Source organism: Pelodiscus sinensis, chromosome 21 (genome assembly GCF_052426305.1).
Source record: "Pelodiscus sinensis isolate ZL-2025 chromosome 21, ASM5242630v1, whole genome shotgun sequence".
NCBI lineage: Eukaryota > Metazoa > Chordata > Testudines > Trionychidae > Pelodiscus > Pelodiscus sinensis.
In genome coordinates this window covers 23,150,425-23,171,562 of record NC_143072.1, presented here as the reverse complement: position 1 = coordinate 23,171,562, position 21,138 = coordinate 23,150,425, and the positions used below count along the sequence as shown (strand labels likewise).

The window sequence follows — 21,138 nt, the reverse complement described above, 5'->3', positions numbered from 1 at the left end:
TTTGGACATACAGACTCTTAAGTCATTATTCTGTTACCCCCTAAAAGTCTCTATCCCTTCCCAGACTAATTCTGCACTTGTAAAGAATAGTTCATTTAACACACATGCTTCTATAATTTTCTGGTAACAGTACAATGGGTAGAAATAAAAACTGGAGCAGAAGAGAATTCCTACATTAAAATCTTCATGCTGGATTTTCTCCTCTTCCTCATCCTTGGCATCTCTCACTAATGCTGGAGTGGCAACATCCACAAATAATCCTTCAGGATTTGATCCAGATTTTTTTGGTCTTGTTTCTGGGCCATCATCATTCTGGGGGCTAAGATGAGTGTCTGGAGGTGACATGCCTCGTGATTTTTGAGTACGGGAAAGCTCAATTGCCAGTCTCTTAAATACATATTTAAAAATAGAAACATAAGTATATGCCAAAGAAAATTTAAGAATAAAATTACAAGAAGCAACAGCATATCCCAGATTAACATGAAAGACATTAAAACTAACTGGAAACAAAATCAAGCACCATCAGTGCTGGGTATCCAAATAAACCTGACAGTGAAACAAACTTAATGGCTGCTGATCAGTATAGTCCATGTTTAAATCCATGTTTAAATTTGACATTAAAAAAAAAAAATCCAACACCCTCCCCTTACCTCTTTAAGGTTGTTTATTTGTTGGATGTAACTTGTCTGAGCAACTTCCAACTGAGTAATATACCAGTGCTGGTCCCGACACTTTTGGAAGAAGGTAGGTGAACGCACCTGGAATCTTTAAAATGCCATGAAAGTGAAATTTGTATTAATACTTGTGACGTCCTACCTAAAATGATACAATGCTTAAAACCAGGTGATAAAATTAAGCTGAAGCCTGATAAAAAAATTTAGTCCTGTACACTTGTCCAGATATACTATAATACAGAATTCTGAAATACCAGAACAGCCAAACCACAAATGATATTTTAAAGACCCAACTTGAAGTAGAAGTGCAAGGTAACTATATTTAGCCATAATGCTACAATTTCCAATAAGAAAGTCAGCTTCAATTCCATTAACAACACCCTTCCATTCCTTCCTTTCTCAAAGTTCTCCTAATCTCAAGGACAATACTCAAAGGGGAATGGAATGCATTTTTAATTTTCTGTCTATGCATGGCCTACTAGTGTCTGGTGTAGTTTTTGAAGATGACTGCGCTTCATCTCAAGAGAATCAATACACTTAAACCTTCCCCCAGTTCCTCTCCTACGTGAACTCTATCCTTTAAAGCTCATGAGAAATGAAGAAATAATAATAGTACTTTCATAAACCAATGCCACAGAAAACAGGTTTGTGGAAACAACCAATTACCTTTCTTACCTAAGAATTACAGTGTCATTTTGTCTGTTCAAATATCCTTCATTGGCAAGCAAATCTAATCGAAAGAATCTGTTATAACCCCAGCATTCTCCAACTTCAAAGTCAGAGGCAAACTCTCGAATTATATTTTTAGCAGGATCATTGGTGGACTGGTGAACCATCTCCACGCGGTACTCATACCTAAATGTGAACAAAATAAAATTAACTGGAACAACAACAACAACCACCACCTGATTTTAGTAAAAGAAAAAATGTATATGGTAATGTTTGTTTCAGGTGAAATGAAGTTACTAAGAGAATCACATTTTAAACAGAAACTAGGATGTTCTCCCTCTCCCTCCCAAAAAAATGTGAGTCAGCAAGAAAAGACTTCAGATTGGAAAATGAACAACATGGTGATGGCTTTTTTGGATAATCTACACATTTTAAGAGGTAAAAGATATAAGGCTGATCATACAGGCAAAATGCATGCTATGTTTTTAGGACAGGCTGACAGACTGCTGGGTATTTATAACTTAATACAGTTTAAATACCACAGATCAGGATCTCCCTCAGTACACCAAGCTCTAATGCAGAACTTCAAAGCAGTCTCTCTAATCTGATGGTGTCAGGGCTGATAGAATCAGAAGCCAAAGCTCTGTGCATCCACCAATCTATTCTACATGAGGAATAAGTAGCTGGACTGTAAGATGAAGACAAACTTCTCAAATAGTACTGAAGCAATGAATTAAGAAGGGACACAATTTGAAATGTAATTAATTTAAATAAAAATTAAGTAGCTCCAGGATTCCCTGATAGATCTTAAATCCCCATGTCAATTTTTTAGGTTTTATGATCATTTTACTCTTTCAGATGTGTTCTTATCCCCATGTGCTGTGTGTAAAATAGCACAGAGGAAACAGTCAAACTATACAAAGAAAGTAATCAAACCCATAATCAAACTGAAAACATACATTTTTTCTCTCCTTCACTTTTTCCCAGTAGAAGTAGCTTCTGAGTTTGAAATAGGATTTTCAAGTTCATTGTGTCCTTTAAACTTTCATTTAAGATTATTTTGGCGGTCTGCTGAATACACTTCATAATAGTTGAGATGGATTAAGAGACTATATGTGCACATAATACATTTTTATCAAGTTCTTCCTATCCTTCGCAAGTATGTGAAAATGGCAGAAAGCAGTTGCACTGAGCATTAGAAAATTTCTAAAAATTATGAAAATAGTAGTAAACTCTCATCTAGTAAGGTGCATATAGCCATATATTCTATGGATAACCTTAATGTGCATCCTTCTTGACCTACCAGCAGAGGTGCCATGACAACACAATACTAAAAATACCACCGTTGAGGCCTGATCTACACCTCAAACTTGGGTTGACCTAGTTGTGTCACTCGGGGGTGTATAAATTCACACCCCAACACATCCAGTTAAACCCACCTAAGTTCCAGTGTAGAAACTATTAGGTTGACAAGTGAATACTTCTGCCATTGTGGGCTATCACCTCTCGAGGGGGTAGATTAACTGAATTGATGGAAAAGGCCCTTCTGTTACTGCAGTGACTACAGTGCAGCGAAGCAGCTGTGTCACTGTAATGCTTGTAGTACAGCTGACTCTCAGACTGCCTCTGCAACAGGACACAAATGATACAGTGCTAATAAAATACATATATATAAAAAACATGCAGGCTCTTGGCCATCTCACACATGCTAGTTGTGAAATGCCCAGAACACTGCAGATGGCAAGGTACCTCTCGTACTAAGTGTTATCAAGTGGTCTGAATATGAAAAGGAAAGCCTGCCTCCTTCTCCTTCCCTCCTCCCCCTCACAATCCATCTTGTTGTTCTGAATGTGTGGAAGACAAGGCATTTTTAAAAGCTTGCATTATCTTTTGCTTATTAAAGTCCACTAACAACAGTCAATTAGGGTTGTAAGAGTTTAGCCACATAACCTGTTAACCAATAAGCTAGACTTTGTTTCCTATTCCTTCCTCTCCTCAACCAAAACATGTCACTCAGCTGTTACTATTTATTTCAGAAGATGGATAAAGCTACTGAGGGAAGGCTGTTTTAGGTTTGATTTTAACAAATAGGGAGGAACCAGTTGAGAATATGAAAGTGGATGGCAGCATGGTTGAAAGTGTTTGTGATTCTAAGGAATGGTAAAAGGGAGAACAGAGAAATAAAGACAATGGATTTCAAGAAAGCAGACTTTAGTAAATTCAGGGAGGTGGTAGATAAGGACTAAGAGGAAAAACAACTGACGACAGTTGCCATTTTTTCTATGGGACATTATTAAGGGTGCAAGAGCACACCATTTCACTGCGTAGAAAAGATGGGAAGTCTGGCAAGAGATCCCCCTGGCTTAAGCAGGAGATCTCGAATGATCTAAAAATCAAAAAGGAGTCCTATAAAAAGTGGAAACTAGGTCAAAGTACAAAGGATGAATATAAACAAACACCACAAGTATCTAGGGGCAAATTAGAAAGGCAAAGGCACAAAACAAGCTCAATCTAGCTAGAGACATAAAGGGCAACAAGAAAACATTCTACAGATATATTAGAAACAAGAGGAAGACCAAGGACCGTGTAAGTCCACTGCTCAACGAAGAGAGATAAACAATAATGGAACATGTGGAAATGGTGGAGGTGCTTAACAACTTCTGTGTGTTCGTTTTCACCGAGAAGGTTGGTGGTGATTGGAAGCCTAACATAGTGAATGCCAGTGAAAATCAGGTAGGTTCAGAAGTTTAAAAAAGAAAAAGAACTTAAAATTACTTAGAAAACTTAGATGTCTTCAAATCACCTGATTAAATGCATCTTGGAATACTCAAGGAGCTGATTGAGGAACTATTTGAGCCATTAGCCATCATCTTTGAAAAATCATGGAAGAGAGGAGAGATTCCAAAAGACTGGAAAAGGGCAAACAGTGCCCATCTATAAAGAGAGAAATAAGAACAACCTAGGGAATTACAGACCCTTCAGCTTAACTTCTGTGCCAGTAAAGACAATGGAGAAAATAATTAAGGGATCCATTTGCAGATACATGGATGATAATAAGGTGATAAGTAACAGTCAGCATGGATTTGTCAAGAATAAATCATGTCAAACCAATCTGATAGCTTTCTTTCATAGGGTAACAAACTGTGTGGATGTGGGGGATAGATGTGTTATATCTAGACTTTAGTAAAGCATTGATACAGTCTCACGTGTCTTTCTTATCAATAAACTAGGGAAATACAACCTAGATGAGGCTACTAAAAGATGGGTGCATGACTGGCTGGATAACCATTCTCAGAGAGTAGTTATCACTGGTTCACAATCATGCTGGAAGGATATAACAAGTGGGACTCTGCAGGGGTCTGTTTTCTGACCAGTTTTGTTCAATATCTTCATCAACAATTTTAATGATGGCATAGAGAGTAAGCTTATAAAGTTTGTAGAGGATACCAAGCTGGGAGGGGTTGCAAGAGCTTTGGAGGACAGGGTCATAATTCAAAATTATCTGGACAAACTGGAGCAATGGTCTGTGATAAACAGGACGAAGTTCAATAATGACAAATGCAAAGTACTCAGGGAGGAACAATCAGTTTCTCACATACAGAATGGAAAGTGACAGTCTAGGAAGCAGTACTGCAGAAAGTGATCCAGGAGTCATAGTGGACCACAAGCTAAATATGAGTCAACTGTTGCAAAAAAGCAAACATGCATTAACAGGAGTGTTATGAAAAAGACATGAGAAGTCATTCTTCCGCTCTACTCTAATTAGGCCTCAATTGGAGTATTGTGTCCAGTTCCGAGCATCGCATTTCAAGAAAGATGTGGAAAAAGTGGATAAGGTCTGGAGAAGAGCAACAAGAATGATTAAAGGTCTTCTAGAGAACATGAGCTAGGAGGGAAGACTGAAAGAAATGGGTTTGTTTAGTTTGGAAAAGAGAAGACTGAGAAGGGACATGATAGCTTTCAAGCACCTAAACTGGTGTTACAGGGACAAGGAAAAATATTCTCCTTAACCTCTGATGATAGGAAAAGAAACAATGGGCTTAAATTGCAGCAAAGGACGTTTTGGTTGGACAATAGGAAAAAAAATTTAACTGTCAGGATGGTTAAGCATTGGAATAAATTGTCTAGGGAGGTTGTGGGACCATCAATGGAGATATTTAAGAACAGGTTAGACAAACACTTGTCAGGATTATTTCTAGTCCAGCTTCAAGTTTATCGAGGAAGTGAGTTTATTTATATTTATTCATTTGTTTGTTAGTTTGACTCTAAGGTGTCATAGGACTACATCCCTGACAAGTAAAAAAACTCGATCTAGATGGTGCTTGGTCCTATGGTGAGGGCAGGGGATTGGACCTGACCTCTCGAGGTGCCTTCCAGTTGAAATTGTGATTTCTAAGTCTGGCAAATCAATCTTTCATAGGCAAAGGAATTTTAAGCTGAGATTCAGGACATGTTTCTGGTCCTCCAGCAGCTGATACTGCCTCCATACCTCCAGTCAGCAGTTACATTCTAAATTTTAAACAGGACAGAACCAGAAAATATTCTGAGAAGTTAAATGTTGCAGAAAGTGTCCTATTAAACTGAAGAGTCTTAAGACAGACATATTTTGGAGCTAGGCAAATAAAAAATGTTATTTGAAGTAATTATTGACTTTAGAGGGCAAGGTTATAATACTGACAGTTATAACACAGTTTTAATTTATCTGAGGGCTAAAATACTACACACAGGTCATTTTACAGCAGGGATGAGGAATCTTTTTTGGGTCGGGGGCCACTGACCCAGAGGAAAAAAAAAATCAGTTGGGGGCCACACACAAGTGAAAAGCAAACACACACACACACACCCACACACACCCCTCGCTGACATGGTCCTCCAGTGCTGGAAGGGGTCCTGAGCCTCGGGGGCTGGATCCAGCTGGTGGGCCTGAGGTTCCCCACCCCTGTTTTATAGCATCCCTCTTGCAGAACTCTTTGCCTTTGAGTCAGAGTGGTATAGCTGACCAAGCACAGACTGGAAGTTGAGACCTGGGTTCTACTGACAGCTGTCTTGCTGACTTGTTTGTCATCTTCTTCAGACCCTCTATACATCACCTTATGAGATGAGGGTCCTGATCCAAAGCCCAGTGAAATCAACAGGAATTTCATCTGCTTCAGTGAGCTTTGGATCAAGTCCTAGGAAAGCCACGAGGCTGAACACGCTTTTGGAAAACTCTTAACTCCTTAGGTGAGAAACATTTCCTTACTTGGACGTTTCTGGCAATCCAGCTGAGAGCTCTAGGAACACAGATAAGTAGTAACCACGCACGACTCCATTTCCATCCTTAAAAAGAAGTTAGGAGGTACAATTACTAAAAGAATCTGTTATTATAGAAAATAAATTCAATTTCCTACAGCCTTAGAACAGCAACATATGAAATCAACACATTTAGAAAGTTTGAATATGACTGCAGTGGTTCTAGGTGCATATGTTTGGGTGCTAGGCTTTACCTCAGAATAAAAAATTTGGAAGTTACAATTTTTGTTGTTGTTGCATTTATGTAGTTCAATCAAGAGTAAACAGGAATAGTTTGACAAGTTCTTCTACATACCATAGAATTGATTTTTCATATTAAACGTGTGTATAAGGAGGGCAATAAAGAAAATGATTGGTATATTTTAAAGCTTCTCAAGTTATCTGAAATTCTAGACAGCAGAATTTCAAAGCCCTTTTATTTTGGGGGCTGAAGCAAAACGAAGTTGTTTTCTCTGATCTGTATATTGAAAAGTAACTAATCACGATTCAAAGAGTTAAGTAGCACTGAGGTTATAAGAAAACCAGTAGTATGGCAAAGCCTTCTCCCTCACAACGGTGTAAGCCAAAGATGACGTGTCAGTCTTATCTTGAATTTCCTGGATTCTGACAAGGTGTCATAATGTACCATTGTATCAGGTTGGACCTCCAAAAACCGGGACTCTCCAGCAGGACCACAGATGTTGCTGGACCAGGGAGTCCTGGCTGGAAGCTCTATGGCAGGAGAGCCAGTGACTGGGAGCCTTGGAGGGGATAGCAGCAGCAGAGTGGGGGAGGGGACCAGGGCCCCACCAGCAAAGCCTCAGTAGCAGGGCCAGGGCAGTAGCAGCCCCTGTAGTGGAGCTCGGGACGGTGCTGGGACCAGGGTAGCAGCAGCTCCAGTAGCAGGGCCAGGGTTGGTGCTGGGGTCAGGGGAACAGCAGGCTTGGTAACAGGGCCAGGGCCAGCTCTGTCCACAGCAAGCCTGGGCGCACCACGGCTGAGGCCTCTTTGCTGCGGGGCGAAGGGAGAGGGAGAGATGTGGGGGGGGGACGGGACGGGACAGAAGGGCCAGGAGAAGCTGCCACAAAACAGCCTTGGTCCGCAGAGAGCTGGGATCCCCACAGACAGGGGCTGCTGCTGGATCAGCCTCTTTCTGACTAGCTTGAGCCACTGCAGACAGAGGCTGCTTTGTGGCAGCCTCCCCACCTGCTGCAGCAGTCTGTCTGCTCCCTCTCTCCCTCCACCCTACCCACAGGCAGCCAGTCCGTGTGGGGATCTGGTTTTTAAACTGGCTCTCCTCGCTGCTCCCACTGATACAGAGGCAGCAGTGCAGGGTGACAGGGGACTCCCTGGGAGTGGGGCCGGAGTGCACTGGCTGCTGGCCCCGTCCCCAGGGATTATAGAATAGTTGAGTAACCAATAATATTTTGTGTGGTTACTTGACTATTCTATTACCCGCTATCTGACCTCCCTAGCTGGTAACAGAATATAGACTGCCTAGTTCCAGTCCAATGCTCTAGGCCACACTGCCTTCCATAGAGGGTGGCAACTTACTATTGCTATCGCTCCATTTGCTCAAGTGACAGAGGTCAGCTCAGAAATCATATGATGTCACATAGACATCATATGTTGAAATTTGCAATTTTAATATTATTTTTACATAGTTTTATGTGTGTGTAATTTCCTGGTTTAAAAAAAAAAATCAAATAATTACAAGCTAAGAAATGCCTGAATTAAGGTTGCCTGCTTACATCAGGAGTGGGCAATAATTTTTGATGGGGGCTATACAAAGAATTCGGTAAGTGATCAAGGGACATAATCTTCCATTATATTAATGGGGGAGGTCTGGGGTCTGGAATGGAGGTTAGGTGCAGAAGGGAGCTTGGAGTAAGGGATCTAGGAGGGAGTCTGAGTGAAGGAGGGGCTTGTGACATGAGGCAGAGAACTGGGGTGCAGGGTTTAGGAGGGGATTGTGACTTGGGATAGAGGTGTAGGGGTCTGGATTGTGACCAGGGGCAGAGGACTGTGATGCAGGATCTGCGAGGGGGTATAGGTGCAGGAGAGGATCGTGGCCTTGGGGAGGGGTGTAGAAGGAGGGAGTGCAGGATCTGGGAGGGGGCTGTAACTTGGGCCAGGAGGAAGTACAGGATCTGAGAAGGTGTATGGGGGCTGAAGTGGGGATGCAGGAGGTTTGGTTGCAGGGGGTAGGGATGCAGGAGGGGGGCAGAGGGTTGAGGGAGGGAAGGGATGAGGTACCAGAGGCAAGCTCTGGCTGGGAGACACTTTCCTGGACAGGTCCTAGCCAGCAGCTCAGCAGGCTCCTTAGCCAGGGTCCCTGCCTTCCATGCCCCAGTACATGCTCATAGCAGCTGCAGGGGCCATGGCTACTGCTCTGAATTGACCGCTGGGCATCACATACCATCTGTCCTGTAAGCAGACAGCTGCTATTGGCTGGAAACCAGCCAATGGAAGTTTCTGGGGGTGGGGGCAGTATGAGAAGCCTCTTCGCCCTCCCCTGGGCTCTCGGAATTCAGAGATGCCTACTGGCCCTGCAACCAGCTTTCCTGAGTTCTGAGCAGGGGCGGTGCAGGCAGGGAGCCAGCTGACACTCCCAGGGCTAGATCCAGGGGCTTGGTGGACTGGATTCAGCCCACAAACCATATTTTGCCCAGCCTTGGTATACATGAACATCCATACGTATGTGCTTAAGAGTTCGCACGACTGGGGTCTAAACTAGTGTACTTATGCCCATGGATACATTGTTGTTTGGAAAAATATTTTTAAAAGATCATGCAAACTCACTGGATAAACCTTTAGTCGCCAGCAAAGCCCTGACACTTGAAGAGGTGGACTGTACACAGGATCTGCCCGCTGACGCAAAGTGCTGTTGAAAGAAGGGATGAATATTCAACAGTGGGATGTAGCAAACCCCTATGGTGGGAGGTGACAGAATAAAATAGTGTACTATTTACATTTGCATGTTAGAACTATCCATTTTGTTGCACCAAATGAAATGCAGTAGCATGTTTTGAAGCTATCACAGCAGTTAGAGATGGACTTCCATGACATCCCTTGGTAACTATTCCACTGCCTAATGCATCTCATTATTAACAAAGCTGTTCTGATACTTATCCCAAGTTACTCTCTCTAGATACTATCCCACTATATAATATTATCACATCATACCACACTGATAATTCCACTCCAAATATATAAAAGAGCAGAAGCAGCAAAGATGCAGACTTTTGTTCTTTTCCCACTATTCAGACAATTACTAACCAGGCTACTTGTAAGTTAACTATTAATCTTTTCTTTTAAAAAATCATCTCCTCCCCCACTTTGCTTTGTTTTGGTGATCGTATCTGAACTCATTTGGCAACACTGTCATGATACAATGCTCACAACTGTATCTTTGGTGCAATCACACAGGAGTCATTTAGAGAGAAATTTCCTCACTGCATGTGCAGGCCAAATTGCATGACTATTTTTCCTACCTGCAATGCAGATCCACTATTACCCTTATACCTTTCAGCCAATATTACTTCCCAGCTCTCTCTCCTACCTTTTCCCCAATGAACATTTTAAGTGTGTTCTCTCACACTACATCCCCACGTGTATTATCAGCCATTTTCCTTAAATCTTCTACAAGCCATATTTCCAATCTGTCTAGGTACATTTGTATTATTCCTTTGTTCTCAATGGTTAATTAGCATTAAGCCATAGCAGTCAGCTTACTGAACTGGTAGCTACTTTTTCTGTTCACTCTGGAAACAAAAGTCAAGAGATTGACTCAGTTCTTCACACTTGGCATACAGGTATATTGTGATTTTCAATAGGTCTATTCAATGGTTTAAAACCTAATATAGAACAAATGAGAAACACTCCTTGACATTCATGATAATTTCTTAGGACACATTCCTACCTGAAGTTTTCCAAGACAAAGGTAGTTGAGTCATAGGCTGGTACTAATTCACTGGGGAGAAAACATATTAGCAGAGTTAAAAAAAGTCTCACTGAAATCATGCAAGGTGGGATTTTCACAAGCTCTTAAGTAACTTAGAAGCTCAACACCCATCAGTAGTCAACAGGACTTGCACTCTTAATCACTTAGGCACTTTTGAAAAACCCATTTATCTTTAAAAGGAAGGTTATTAGGCCAATAATTGTATCACAACAGTGGTGACATCTCTAGAAAACAGAGCATAAGTACTACTGTAATTATTATTTTTTTAATTGTAGTTTTTGAAGACAGTAGGAGCCAAACCAATGCATATTAACATTCTATTATACTACACATTCTGGGTAGATATTACATTTTAAGTACATCTTTAACAGCAGCAACAATTTATTTTGAAGGATGTGAAAATGTTTTTATTTAAAACGAATATTAAAATACATGAATGTATTATAGGTAGGTGCCATTAGTAACACCTGAAATTAATAACACCTGACAAATTTTAATAATTTATTTTTCTCTGTTTCAGCTGTACATGGTTTGGATTTACTCCAGCTTGGAAATTAAAACAGATTTCTGCATTTCCAGTCTACTCTAGGGTCTTGTTGTATTATATGACAAATGCATTTTACACAGTGGTAATAAGCCCTAGAAAATGCCAAGGAAATCAGCTACATTATGGGAACCACAAAGGCTCTGGACAAGTTTATAACAAGAATTCAAATTTTAGAACAAGATTACTTTTGGAGGGTATTTTTAGAGCACACAGTACGTCTGTGTGCTTTCAGTGTCAAAACTATCTACCTTTCAGTCCAGTTCCATGCACCTGCCCAATGCCACTGCAAACATACATATCCTTCTTAACCCCAAGGAAATGATACAGGAACAACTTAGCTGTGGTTAGAGAGAAGGTAGGCAAAATTATCAATTATTAACTTTAGAAAATATGACATGATTTACCTTGTGCCAGCAAGGAATAATGATTACTTAACCAAGGGAAATCTAAATCTACAGCAGATGTTTAGTGTTTAAAAAGAAGGAATTGGTTTGTGGCTGGAGAAACAAAACATCCTAAATATATTGTATTTCAATGCAGTCTCATAGCAAAAGAGACCAGCAGTAGCTATCACCTCCTTTAAAATAAATATTTACTTTTACTAGGGGATTGCCCCCCTGCTCACCAACACCGTCGTTCCCCCCCCCCCCCCCTCGGTCAACCTCCATTTCTCTGGAAGCGAGAGGCTGATGACATCATTCTGTCATATGGCAGGAAAAACTTTTTATTTATATACACAGAGGTATCACGATCGATAATGCATTTAAGTACAGGCAGTCCCCGAGTTACGCGGATCCGACTTATGTCGGATCCGCACTTACGAACGGCGCTTTCTCGCCTCGGAGCTCGCAGGCAGCGGGACCGCCCAGAGCGCAGCGGTCCCGCCACCTCGACCTCCAGGGCGAGAAAAGCTGCTCCGGGTGCCCCTGGTCTGCTGGGGACCGTCTCCAGCAGACCAGGGACACCTGGAGCAAAGCCGGGAAGGCGGAGGGGTCTCGCGCCTCTGAGGCTTTGCTCTGGCAAAGCCTCAGAGGCGCGGCACCCCTCCGCTGCTGCGGCTTTGCTCCCCGTGTCCCTGGTCTGCTGGGGGGGGGGAGGGCGCACTAGCTGCGCCCTCCCCTCCCCCCCCCCAGCAGACCAGGCTTTTGTTGTGGTCCCTGGGGCCGCTCTACTGGACCAACCCGGCAGCACCCCATCTGCTCTGCCCCAGGCGTCCTGATTCAGCCGCTGCTGGTCAGTTTCAGCAGCGGCTGAATCAGGAGCTGGGGCAGAGCAGCTGGGATGCTGCTGGGTTGGTCCAGTAGCGCCGAGGAGTGGCGCTACTGGAGCAACCCAGCAGCACCCCAGCTGCTCTGCCCCAGGCGTCCCCAAGTCAGCCGCTGCTGAAACTGACCAGCGCTGACTACAGGAAGCCCGAGGCAGAGTTGCTCTGCCCCAGGGTTCCTGGAATCAGCCGCTGATCAGTTTCAGCAGCAGCTGACTTGGGGACGCTTGGAGTTCTTAAGTTGAATCTGTATGTAAGTCAGAAATGGCGGCCAGTTTCAGCAGCGGCTGAATCTGGACGCCAGTTCCGACTTACATACAGATTCAACTTAAGAACAAACCTACAGTCCCTATCTTGTACGTAACCCGGGGACTGCCTGTAGTCATTTCACAATCAACACACTTATGGGTATTCTTCTCCAGGCTTTTTTGTAAAAGCCTGCCGATCTGAAGTTTCACTGATATGGTTAGAAATATTTGAGTAATTTTAAAATTATTCAAATGCAAAAGTCTCTCCAAATTTTATAGAAACCCTGCATGTTCATTTTAAATGTAAAGTCCTGCTGTCACCAATCTAAATAATTAATAAGTATACAAATCTCATGAGACCCTTTCCACATTTATTGCAGCAACTGGAGCGTTTGCTAATAAGAGAGCCCTACAATTATATGATGACTGCCCCAATAGCCAGGATAACAAGAGCAATCAGTATACAAATGATCCAAAACCTATTTCTTCACACCAACAGGATCCCACTTCTAAAGCTAGGATATAACATCAGTTACAAGGTAAGTTCTCATGGAGAATAAAAACAAGACTCTGCAGGAGGTGAAGGAAACTGAGGAAGTGATCTATTATTTTTAGCATGTGGCGATAAATACAGACCTAGCATTTAGCCTGAAAGGTCAGACACTGGAAATAAATTTTCACCCACAGGCTACCACTGCTGTAGCCCCAATAGTTAAAGTAGCTGTTATGAAGGATTTGAGGATCTTGCCAGCAGCAAATCCAACAGCTGCTACCTTTTCCTATCCCTCCAAAGCCGTAGCAGAATTTGTTCTTACGGTGAAGTTTGAGTATTTGAGTTTTGAGTATTTTATACATTAAAAGACTTTTTCTCCACACTAAGCATTCCGCAGTGCTCAAAGCCATTCAGATGTTAGTACAGTTATATTTTTGTTGTGAGGCTTTTTTGTTTTTCAAGACTAAACCAAACTGCTTTAATGCTTTAGCTTTCAAGGTCAAACAAATACAAAGGAAATGCCAGGCTGTACCTTGTGAAGTCTGGAGGGACAGGAGTAGTGACAAAGGATGCCATAGGCTTCCGGTGAACCTGCTGAAACATCATCAGAATCTCCGAGCTTTTAGATATCAGCTCACTCTTACTGCATGACCGCAGCTGCAGAGAGGAAAGCAGATTAATTATATTGAAATTTAAGAAAACCCACAGATTTTGCCTAAGTTTTTAATTGAAGATGTGTCAATACAAGAGGTAACATCTACTGCAGGGTCACAGAAAAAGATTAAAATACCGCTCTCCATAGTGACAGAGTTATGTTTGTTAGAACTTCCATTGAATGTATCTGTTTTCAAAGCTGGAAAAAGAAATGGTAGTGGCAATGAATTGCCATACTTGTTCCCATAACAGTTTTTACAAGAAATTAAATAAAATTAAGTCAGTATTCTCTCTACTTTCTCCCAGAGAACTCACACGCTTTTCATGGCTCTTGAATCCTTATGTGAGAATTATAGTGCTGTAGTATTTTAACAATGTTAACAGGTTTTAAAAATGTAATTAGCACTATATGACTATGCACTTATATGACTTTTCAATATAAAGTGTATAAGAATCTGTACTAGATGCAGATATGTTTGTTTTATCATGTTACCACCCCAGCAAAGTACTATAGCGGGTCTTTGGTAAATATTGGGATTATGTTCCTGAAAAGGGCAACAGACACAGCTCCCATAAAAATGGGGGCCCCATAAAAATGTGTGCTGTACACTCTCCCACCCTGCCCAGGGTTTGCCACTCTCTGCTTCCCTGATGGTACTGCCAAGGAGCAGGGGATTGTTCTGGTCCACCTGGCACTCTAGCTGGGAGATTGGGAGGGAGAGGGGGCCCTCACCCCAGTCTACTTGGCACTCCAGCCAGAGGAGTGGGGAAGGAGAGTGGGGCTCACCCTGATTCACCTGGTGCTCTGGCTGGAGAGCATTCCTGCTGGGGTACAGGGGCTTGCCCCACTCTGCCCACAGTGCACTCTAGCTAAGGAACGGTGTTTGAGTACAGTGACTGGCACTCCAGTCAGGGAGTAGGGATCAGGGGTGGAGAAGCTCCACAGCAAGCAGAGTGAAGTAAGCCTCCAACCTTGCTCAGTGACTAGAGCACCAGGTAGGGCTGTGGGGCAAACAGTGGGGCAGCAGCAGAGCATGAACTGACAGGTGGGCCTGGATGTTAAGTAGTTGGGCCACAGTATCTCTGTCACTCATCAGTAGGGGGAACATGTTCTGATTAACGTTAGTCCTGATCCAGATATCCATCAGCTGCAAACAATAGGTATGTGAAACAATAGATAAAGAAGACACTTATACCAGGGACCCCTGTATACCAGATGTGACCATTGATATTATGTAATACGTAGGTGAAACTTTACTAGCCTTTGACATGATTAAGTTTCATATATTTCATAACCCAGCCAGAGAAGTAACTGCGCATTAAGGAAGCGTCTTTTACACTTTCCTTCTTTTAGTTATTCTGTGGCACTCTCATTGTTAAATATAGCCGTATATTCATTTTTCATTCAAATCAAAATGTTTTAAGCCAATATTCAAATCAACTAATCAAAAAGCCCCATTATCTCACAAAAGAATAAATCGGGAGTATAAATGTAACCTTCCTTCTTTCAATCCAGCACACAATGCCAAAAGGGTTTAAATGTGTAATAAATTGTACCTTTTCAACACTAGAAGCCACAAATAATAACAAACACTTCTGAACAAAAGAAGATAGGAAAGAATCTAATTGTGTCTTTTGAACAACTGGTGACAAACATTTTAAATAGGTAAATAGCTGCAAAAATAGCTTCCAACATTTTAACTGTGGGATGGTTTGTGGGATTTTTTTAATCACCTGATGTTCTACTTCCTGCAGCAGGGACTCCAAAAGTTCAGTTTCTTGGGTGAGTGATGTCTTTTGACCTGTTTAAAAGAAATGAGATCCAGAGATCATGTTTTGTGGTGCTGCTGTTTTTAAGAAATGAACCTCCCTTCTGGAGACTGCTCTAAATCTCAGGTAAAGGATTTCTAAATATATCAAGGTTGATGGAGAACACATTTTAAAGAAAGCCTATCTTGTTAATTAGAGCTGCAGTGAATGATTCACTTGAGGTTAAAGACATTAATGAAACATTCTTGGTGTCCCAGAAATGACAGAGGCTTTTGAAAAAAGAGCATATTTAGATTTCATTGAACTTATTCTGATCCAATCTAACTTTCTTTTATAACATCTCAAATCTAATTTAAAAATCACTTTTATAGACCTTACACCTTTTAATGAAAAAATAATTCAAAACTGATATTTAAATATAAAGTTTCTCTATTAAAACTACCATTAAAGCTGTGACAAGACAAAGAAGAAAGAAAAGTCAACTCTGATTTTAAGTCTATCACTGGATTTGCTTTTTCTCAATCACACATTAATTAATTCTTGTAAAGGAATCTGAGGTCCTTGAAGTAAAGGAGCTATATAAGTGCAAAGTATTATTCTGTGTTAACCAAATAAAGAGGAAATTCTTAAATGGTTTAATGACTGACCTTCAATCACTGAACAAATTTGGTGACTGATTACAATACTCAACATGATATGCTTAAGTGCACTCATCGCAGATCCTAACTTAGAAATACAGGTTGAAACTCTCTTAACTGGGATTCTCTGGACCAGCAACATCCATAGTTTGGCACGGATGTTGCAGGACCAGAGAGTCCCGATGGAGGGCCAGCAGCAAGGATCCCTGTGGGGCCAGCAGGGCAGTGGGGCCGCTCAGCGCTTGGCAGCGGGGTTGGGAGTTGTGGTAGCTCAGTGGGGCAGGGAATCGCAGCAAGTGGCTGCCCACCGGGTCTTGGATCTCCCTGGTGGAGCTGGCTGGCAGGTCCCGGAGCCATAGCAGTGATGGCTGCCCAGCAGGATCAGGAGGGCAGCAGGAGGTGGGAAGCCGGCTGGGAGGCCAGCGGCCAGGCTGGGGGGCTGGTGACAAAGGGTCCAGAAATGACCTCCCCTGGTCTGGCAAAATCTCTTGTCTGGGACTGGTCAGGTCCCAAAGGTGCCAGATCAGGGAGGTCCAACCTGTAATTTAATTAGAAGAATGTAAGAGGATATTTTTACTAAAAACTGATTCTGCTAAAAATCTAGATATGATTACATGTCTAATACCTAACAGTCTCTTTATACAATATACAAAATATGGTAGCTTGGGAAAAATGTATTTACATACTTGATATACACTGTATAAGGGTTCTGATCTTCTATTTTCTTCTGAACAAAACAATTTCAAATATTAAGAATAAATATTCAACATAGTTGGTCTTAGAGACAGACAGTCCCTATTTGCCTAAGTTTCCAGTTATAGATTTAGTTTTGCATATTGCAAGACTACATTCCTAAATAATCTGTTCTCATCTCCCTGATATCCAAAGAGACTGATACTCCAGTTTAGGATAATTATATTTAGCTCTTACACAGTGGCTACAATGGAATGCAAGTATGAATGGAGAACTTAAGAGTCAATTGTAGAGATTGTTTTCCATTAGGGACAAAATATTATATTTAAAATACAGGATTTATTAAAAATATTATTTACAGAAAAAAACCAAAGATGCTTTGTAAGATGCTTTGCAAATAAGTGGAGTCTTACGTCCATCTCTTTCATTCTCTCTTTTAAGAAGTGTTATATAGAAGCATCTGTTCCCCTTCCTATACCCTACATGCTTCTCATTTGTAAAAAGGCTAAATAGAAGGAAAGGTTAAGTGGCTGGACCAAAGTCAGTCAAGAACAAAACTTAGAAGTTCTGATTCCTTCCTGATACTCTTGCTCTCAATATTGGACAATTTAGTTATCCATCTGAAATGCTACTCAGCAGAAATATTCCATTGAGAAATAATACTTTTAAAGACTGACAAATTACAGTAATCAGGGAATACTTGAAACTTAAAAGATTTTAAGTGTTGTACAATCATTAAACTCTAGCAAAGTGTTACACATAATCAGAGTTACCTTAAAGTACCTTTTTATGGACACAAAACAGTTACATCTAACGATATAAATTATATCACAATAACCATGCAATTAACTAATGGCACTACTGTACAGGCAGTCCCCGGGTTACGTATAAGATAGGGACTGTAGGTTTGTTCTTAAGTTGAATTTGTATGTAAGTCGGAACTGGCATCCAGATTCAGCTGCTGCTGAAACTGACCAGCGACTGACTACAGGAAGCCCCAGGCAGAGTTGCTCTGCCCTGGGCTTCCTGGAATCAGCCGCTGATCAGTTTCAACAGCGGCTGAATTTGGACGCCTGGGACAGAGCAGCTGGGGCGCTGCCGGGTAGGTCCCCGCAGCGCCGCACCTCAGCGCTGCGGGGACCAACCCGGCAGCACCCCAGCTGCTCTACCCCAGGTGTCATTGGCGAGAAAAGCCTGGTCTGCTGGGAAGGGGGGAAGAGGAGGGAGACGCAGCAGACCAGGGAGACGCGGGTGGCGGGACCGCCGAGACGCGCCGCGGTCCCACCCGCATCCTCCGCGGCTTTGCTCCGCGTCTCCCTGGTCTGCTGGGGGGGGGGGGGGGCTCCCCCCAGCAGACCAGGGAGACGCGGAGCAAAGCCGCGGAGGAAGCGGGCAGCGGGACAGCCCAGACGCACCACGGCTGTCCCACTGCCGGTGTCCTCCGAGGCTTTGCTCCCCATCTCCCTGGTCTGCTGGGGGGAGCGGGCAGCGGGACAGCCCAGACGTGCCATACAGCCCAGACAGGGAGCAAAGCCTCGGAGGACGCCGGCTGCGGGACAGCCGCGGCGCGTCTGGGCTGTCCCGCTGCCCGCGTGCTCCGAGGCTTTGCTCCGCATCTCCCTGGTCTGCTGGGGGGGGCCTCTCCCCCCCCAGCAGACCAGGGAGACGCGGAGCAGCTTTTCTCGCCCCGGAGGACGCGGGCGGCGGGACTGCGACGCATCTGGGCGTCCCGCCGCTCGCGTCCTCCGGGGCGAGAAAAGCCCCGTTCGTAATTGCGGATCCGACATAAGTCGGATCCGCGTAACTGGGGGACTGCCTGTACTTGATTTAGAAGTCTTCTGTCTTCAACTTGAAGCCAAGAAATTGCTGTTTCCATGGTTTTGTATTTCTAAAAATCTTCTGGCAAGTTTTTTCCAATGTCAGTCTGATACTTCCGCTTATATCAAACAAGGTGAATACCCACCCATTAGTGTTATCAGCTTGTTCTTCAGTTGAGTGTCTAATCGGGCAATCATCATCTCCACTGCATTCCTGATTTCCCGAACTCGTTCATCCTTTGCACTGCGCACTGCCTCTACATTCCTCTCCTGAAAGACAGTTCAGAGGTTTTCTTTTTTGTCCACATCTCAGCCTCTCATCATACCCTGTCCATTTGAATGGAATGCTTTTCCCTTGACAAGGATAAGGAAATACACAGGAAGAAGATATATTTTGTGTATAACAGAAGTTTGTTTTAACATGCTTAGGAAAATGCACCTTTGTGTAAACTTATAAGCAACTTAAAAGTCAGAAAAGGACTTCAACTATTTCCCATAATTCTCTTCCCCCTTATAGTTTTGCTACTATGCAATTAATGAAATACATTTAGAAGTCCTAATTAAAGTGAATATATGCTAAAAGTGTTTTCTCTTTTTGGATAACCTAGAAAAATTGACAATCAAAACTAAGAATGTTGTGCACATCTGTGACGGGGGGTACCGGTCCCACACTGGGAAATTTGAGCCTAACTAGGCTCATCTGGCTAAAGAAGCCCTGACCCCGCAGAGCAGGCTTGGACTGCAGCCCAGGTATAAAAGCCTGGAGAGAGGCTCAGTCTTGGCTGGCTGCTGAGGAGGAAGCAGGTACTACCAGGAAGACCGGACCTGGAAGCCAGGAGACTGGGAGGAAGGACCCGGAGAGAGTCCACCGGAGTATGGTAGGAAGTAGCCCAGGCTGGGAGATTGTTTCCTGAGGAGCTCCGAGTGTTGTGGTGGGATTCCCTGCTGAGCGAGCAGGGGCCCATGCCACTGCTACCAGGGCCCTGGGCTGGGACCAGTGAAGTAGGGAGGGCCCGGGTTCCCCTAGCCTCCATCTGCTCCAATCTGTGGGGCCTCCACCTGATGTACAGTGACTTGGGCTATTAGGCTGCACTGCCCCAGCGAGAAGGGCATTTATTAGTGACTCCAGCTACTAAGCTGCGCTGCCCCAGCGAGAAGGGTATTGAGCACTGACTTCTGGAGTTAGGCCCTACAGGGGTTTAGGCCTAGAGACAAATTGCAGGATGTGCGGTGTTGAGGCATAATTTCAAGAGCCCTAAGGACTCTACTACTCCCCCTTGGTGGGAAGCGAGTGGACGACCCCACGACAACATCCAAAACTGAATTCTTAACCGGGTATATAGTAAGCAATTTTTTTAAATTTTGCAAAAACACACAGCATGACTGATACTAAACTAGAAAAGAATGCAGTTGCCCTCTAGTGGCTGACAAAGTTAAAATAAAAATACAATACACTTTCCTTATCATAGTCAAACATTACAGAATTGCTTTGACAAATTAAACCATCTCTTGGAACCAGTTGTTTTTTTATCTATGCAGGATACGACAAAGAACAAGTACTTCATTGGGTATAGCATCCATAAGCAGAAAAAGAAAAATGAATGCACACACAACAGTTTATATAGTGCCTTTCATTCTTGAATCATCGACCATATACCCATACCACAGAACACCAAAAGTTCAGACGTCTCTGGGATGAATGGTGGCTAACTAACCAGCAAGCACATAGCAGAACAAAGAGTGAAAATTATGACCAAGAGTATTATCCTTCTCTTCCAGCAACGCTATCCTTTTAGCACATGTCCACACAGAACAAATGGAGCCCTATTTTGCTTTGTTTCCAGTCTTTTCAAAAGATTTGCACACACAAAACTGCATAAAAATCAATAAAATCTCCCCAATGAAATATTAGACCTTCAGCTTACATCATTAAGGCCTGGTACGTTTTGTACATGTAAAACTATACCAGTTAAAGGATCGTGTACAATCTTTAGCATGGGCAGAGTTATATTGGTACAAAGGTGCCATATACCGGTATAACTCATTCCAAAGCATTTTTACTTTCATATGATGGCACCCATTCTATGGAAATTGTTCTACTTTAACTCTACTACCTCTTGCTTCTCTTATACTACAAATAATTCAAATATATTAGCATTATAAATTTTATGCATAGTTATGAGGGTGGAAACATTTTCTTACCACTTCTTGCACTAGACTGATCAGCTCCATGAGTCTCCTTCGAAGTTTTGCTACTTCCTCATTCACTTTTGTGACGTGTTGCTCATAAATTTCAGCTAGTGGCTTAAAAGTATGTCCTCCATGCTATTAAAAGAAAATCAACAGAACCCCATATTTTAGCTAAGCTCCATCTCTGTTAAATTAGTTTTCCCCCCTTCTATGATTAGGGATGTAAACGATGTAAAAGCAAAAGCT

The 21,138-nt window shown here is 42.7% G+C and overlaps 1 protein-coding gene across 5 annotated transcripts in view; it reads right to left on the bottom strand.

Annotated features, from left to right (window-relative positions):
• TRIM37 (tripartite motif containing 37) overlaps positions 1 to 21,138 on the bottom strand; it is a 67,727-nt gene that overhangs the window by 19,428 nt on the left and 27,161 nt on the right. For all 5 annotated transcript variants that reach the window (XM_075904680.2, XM_075904678.2, XM_089772107.1 and 2 more), the window contains 10 exons: positions 20,905 to 21,027; positions 18,849 to 18,972; positions 15,519 to 15,586; positions 13,663 to 13,787; positions 10,537 to 10,587; positions 9,417 to 9,498; positions 6,586 to 6,662; positions 1,350 to 1,529; positions 651 to 765; positions 175 to 387 (listed from right to left, as the gene is read on the bottom strand). In XM_075904680.2, coding sequence (XP_075760795.2) covers positions 175 to 387; positions 651 to 765; positions 1,350 to 1,529; positions 6,586 to 6,662; positions 9,417 to 9,498; positions 10,537 to 10,587; positions 13,663 to 13,787; positions 15,519 to 15,586; positions 18,849 to 18,972; positions 20,905 to 21,027 — 1,158 coding nt within the window. The remainder of the gene's footprint in view (positions 1 to 174; positions 388 to 650; positions 766 to 1,349; positions 1,530 to 6,585; positions 6,663 to 9,416; positions 9,499 to 10,536; positions 10,588 to 13,662; positions 13,788 to 15,518; positions 15,587 to 18,848; positions 18,973 to 20,904; positions 21,028 to 21,138) is intronic.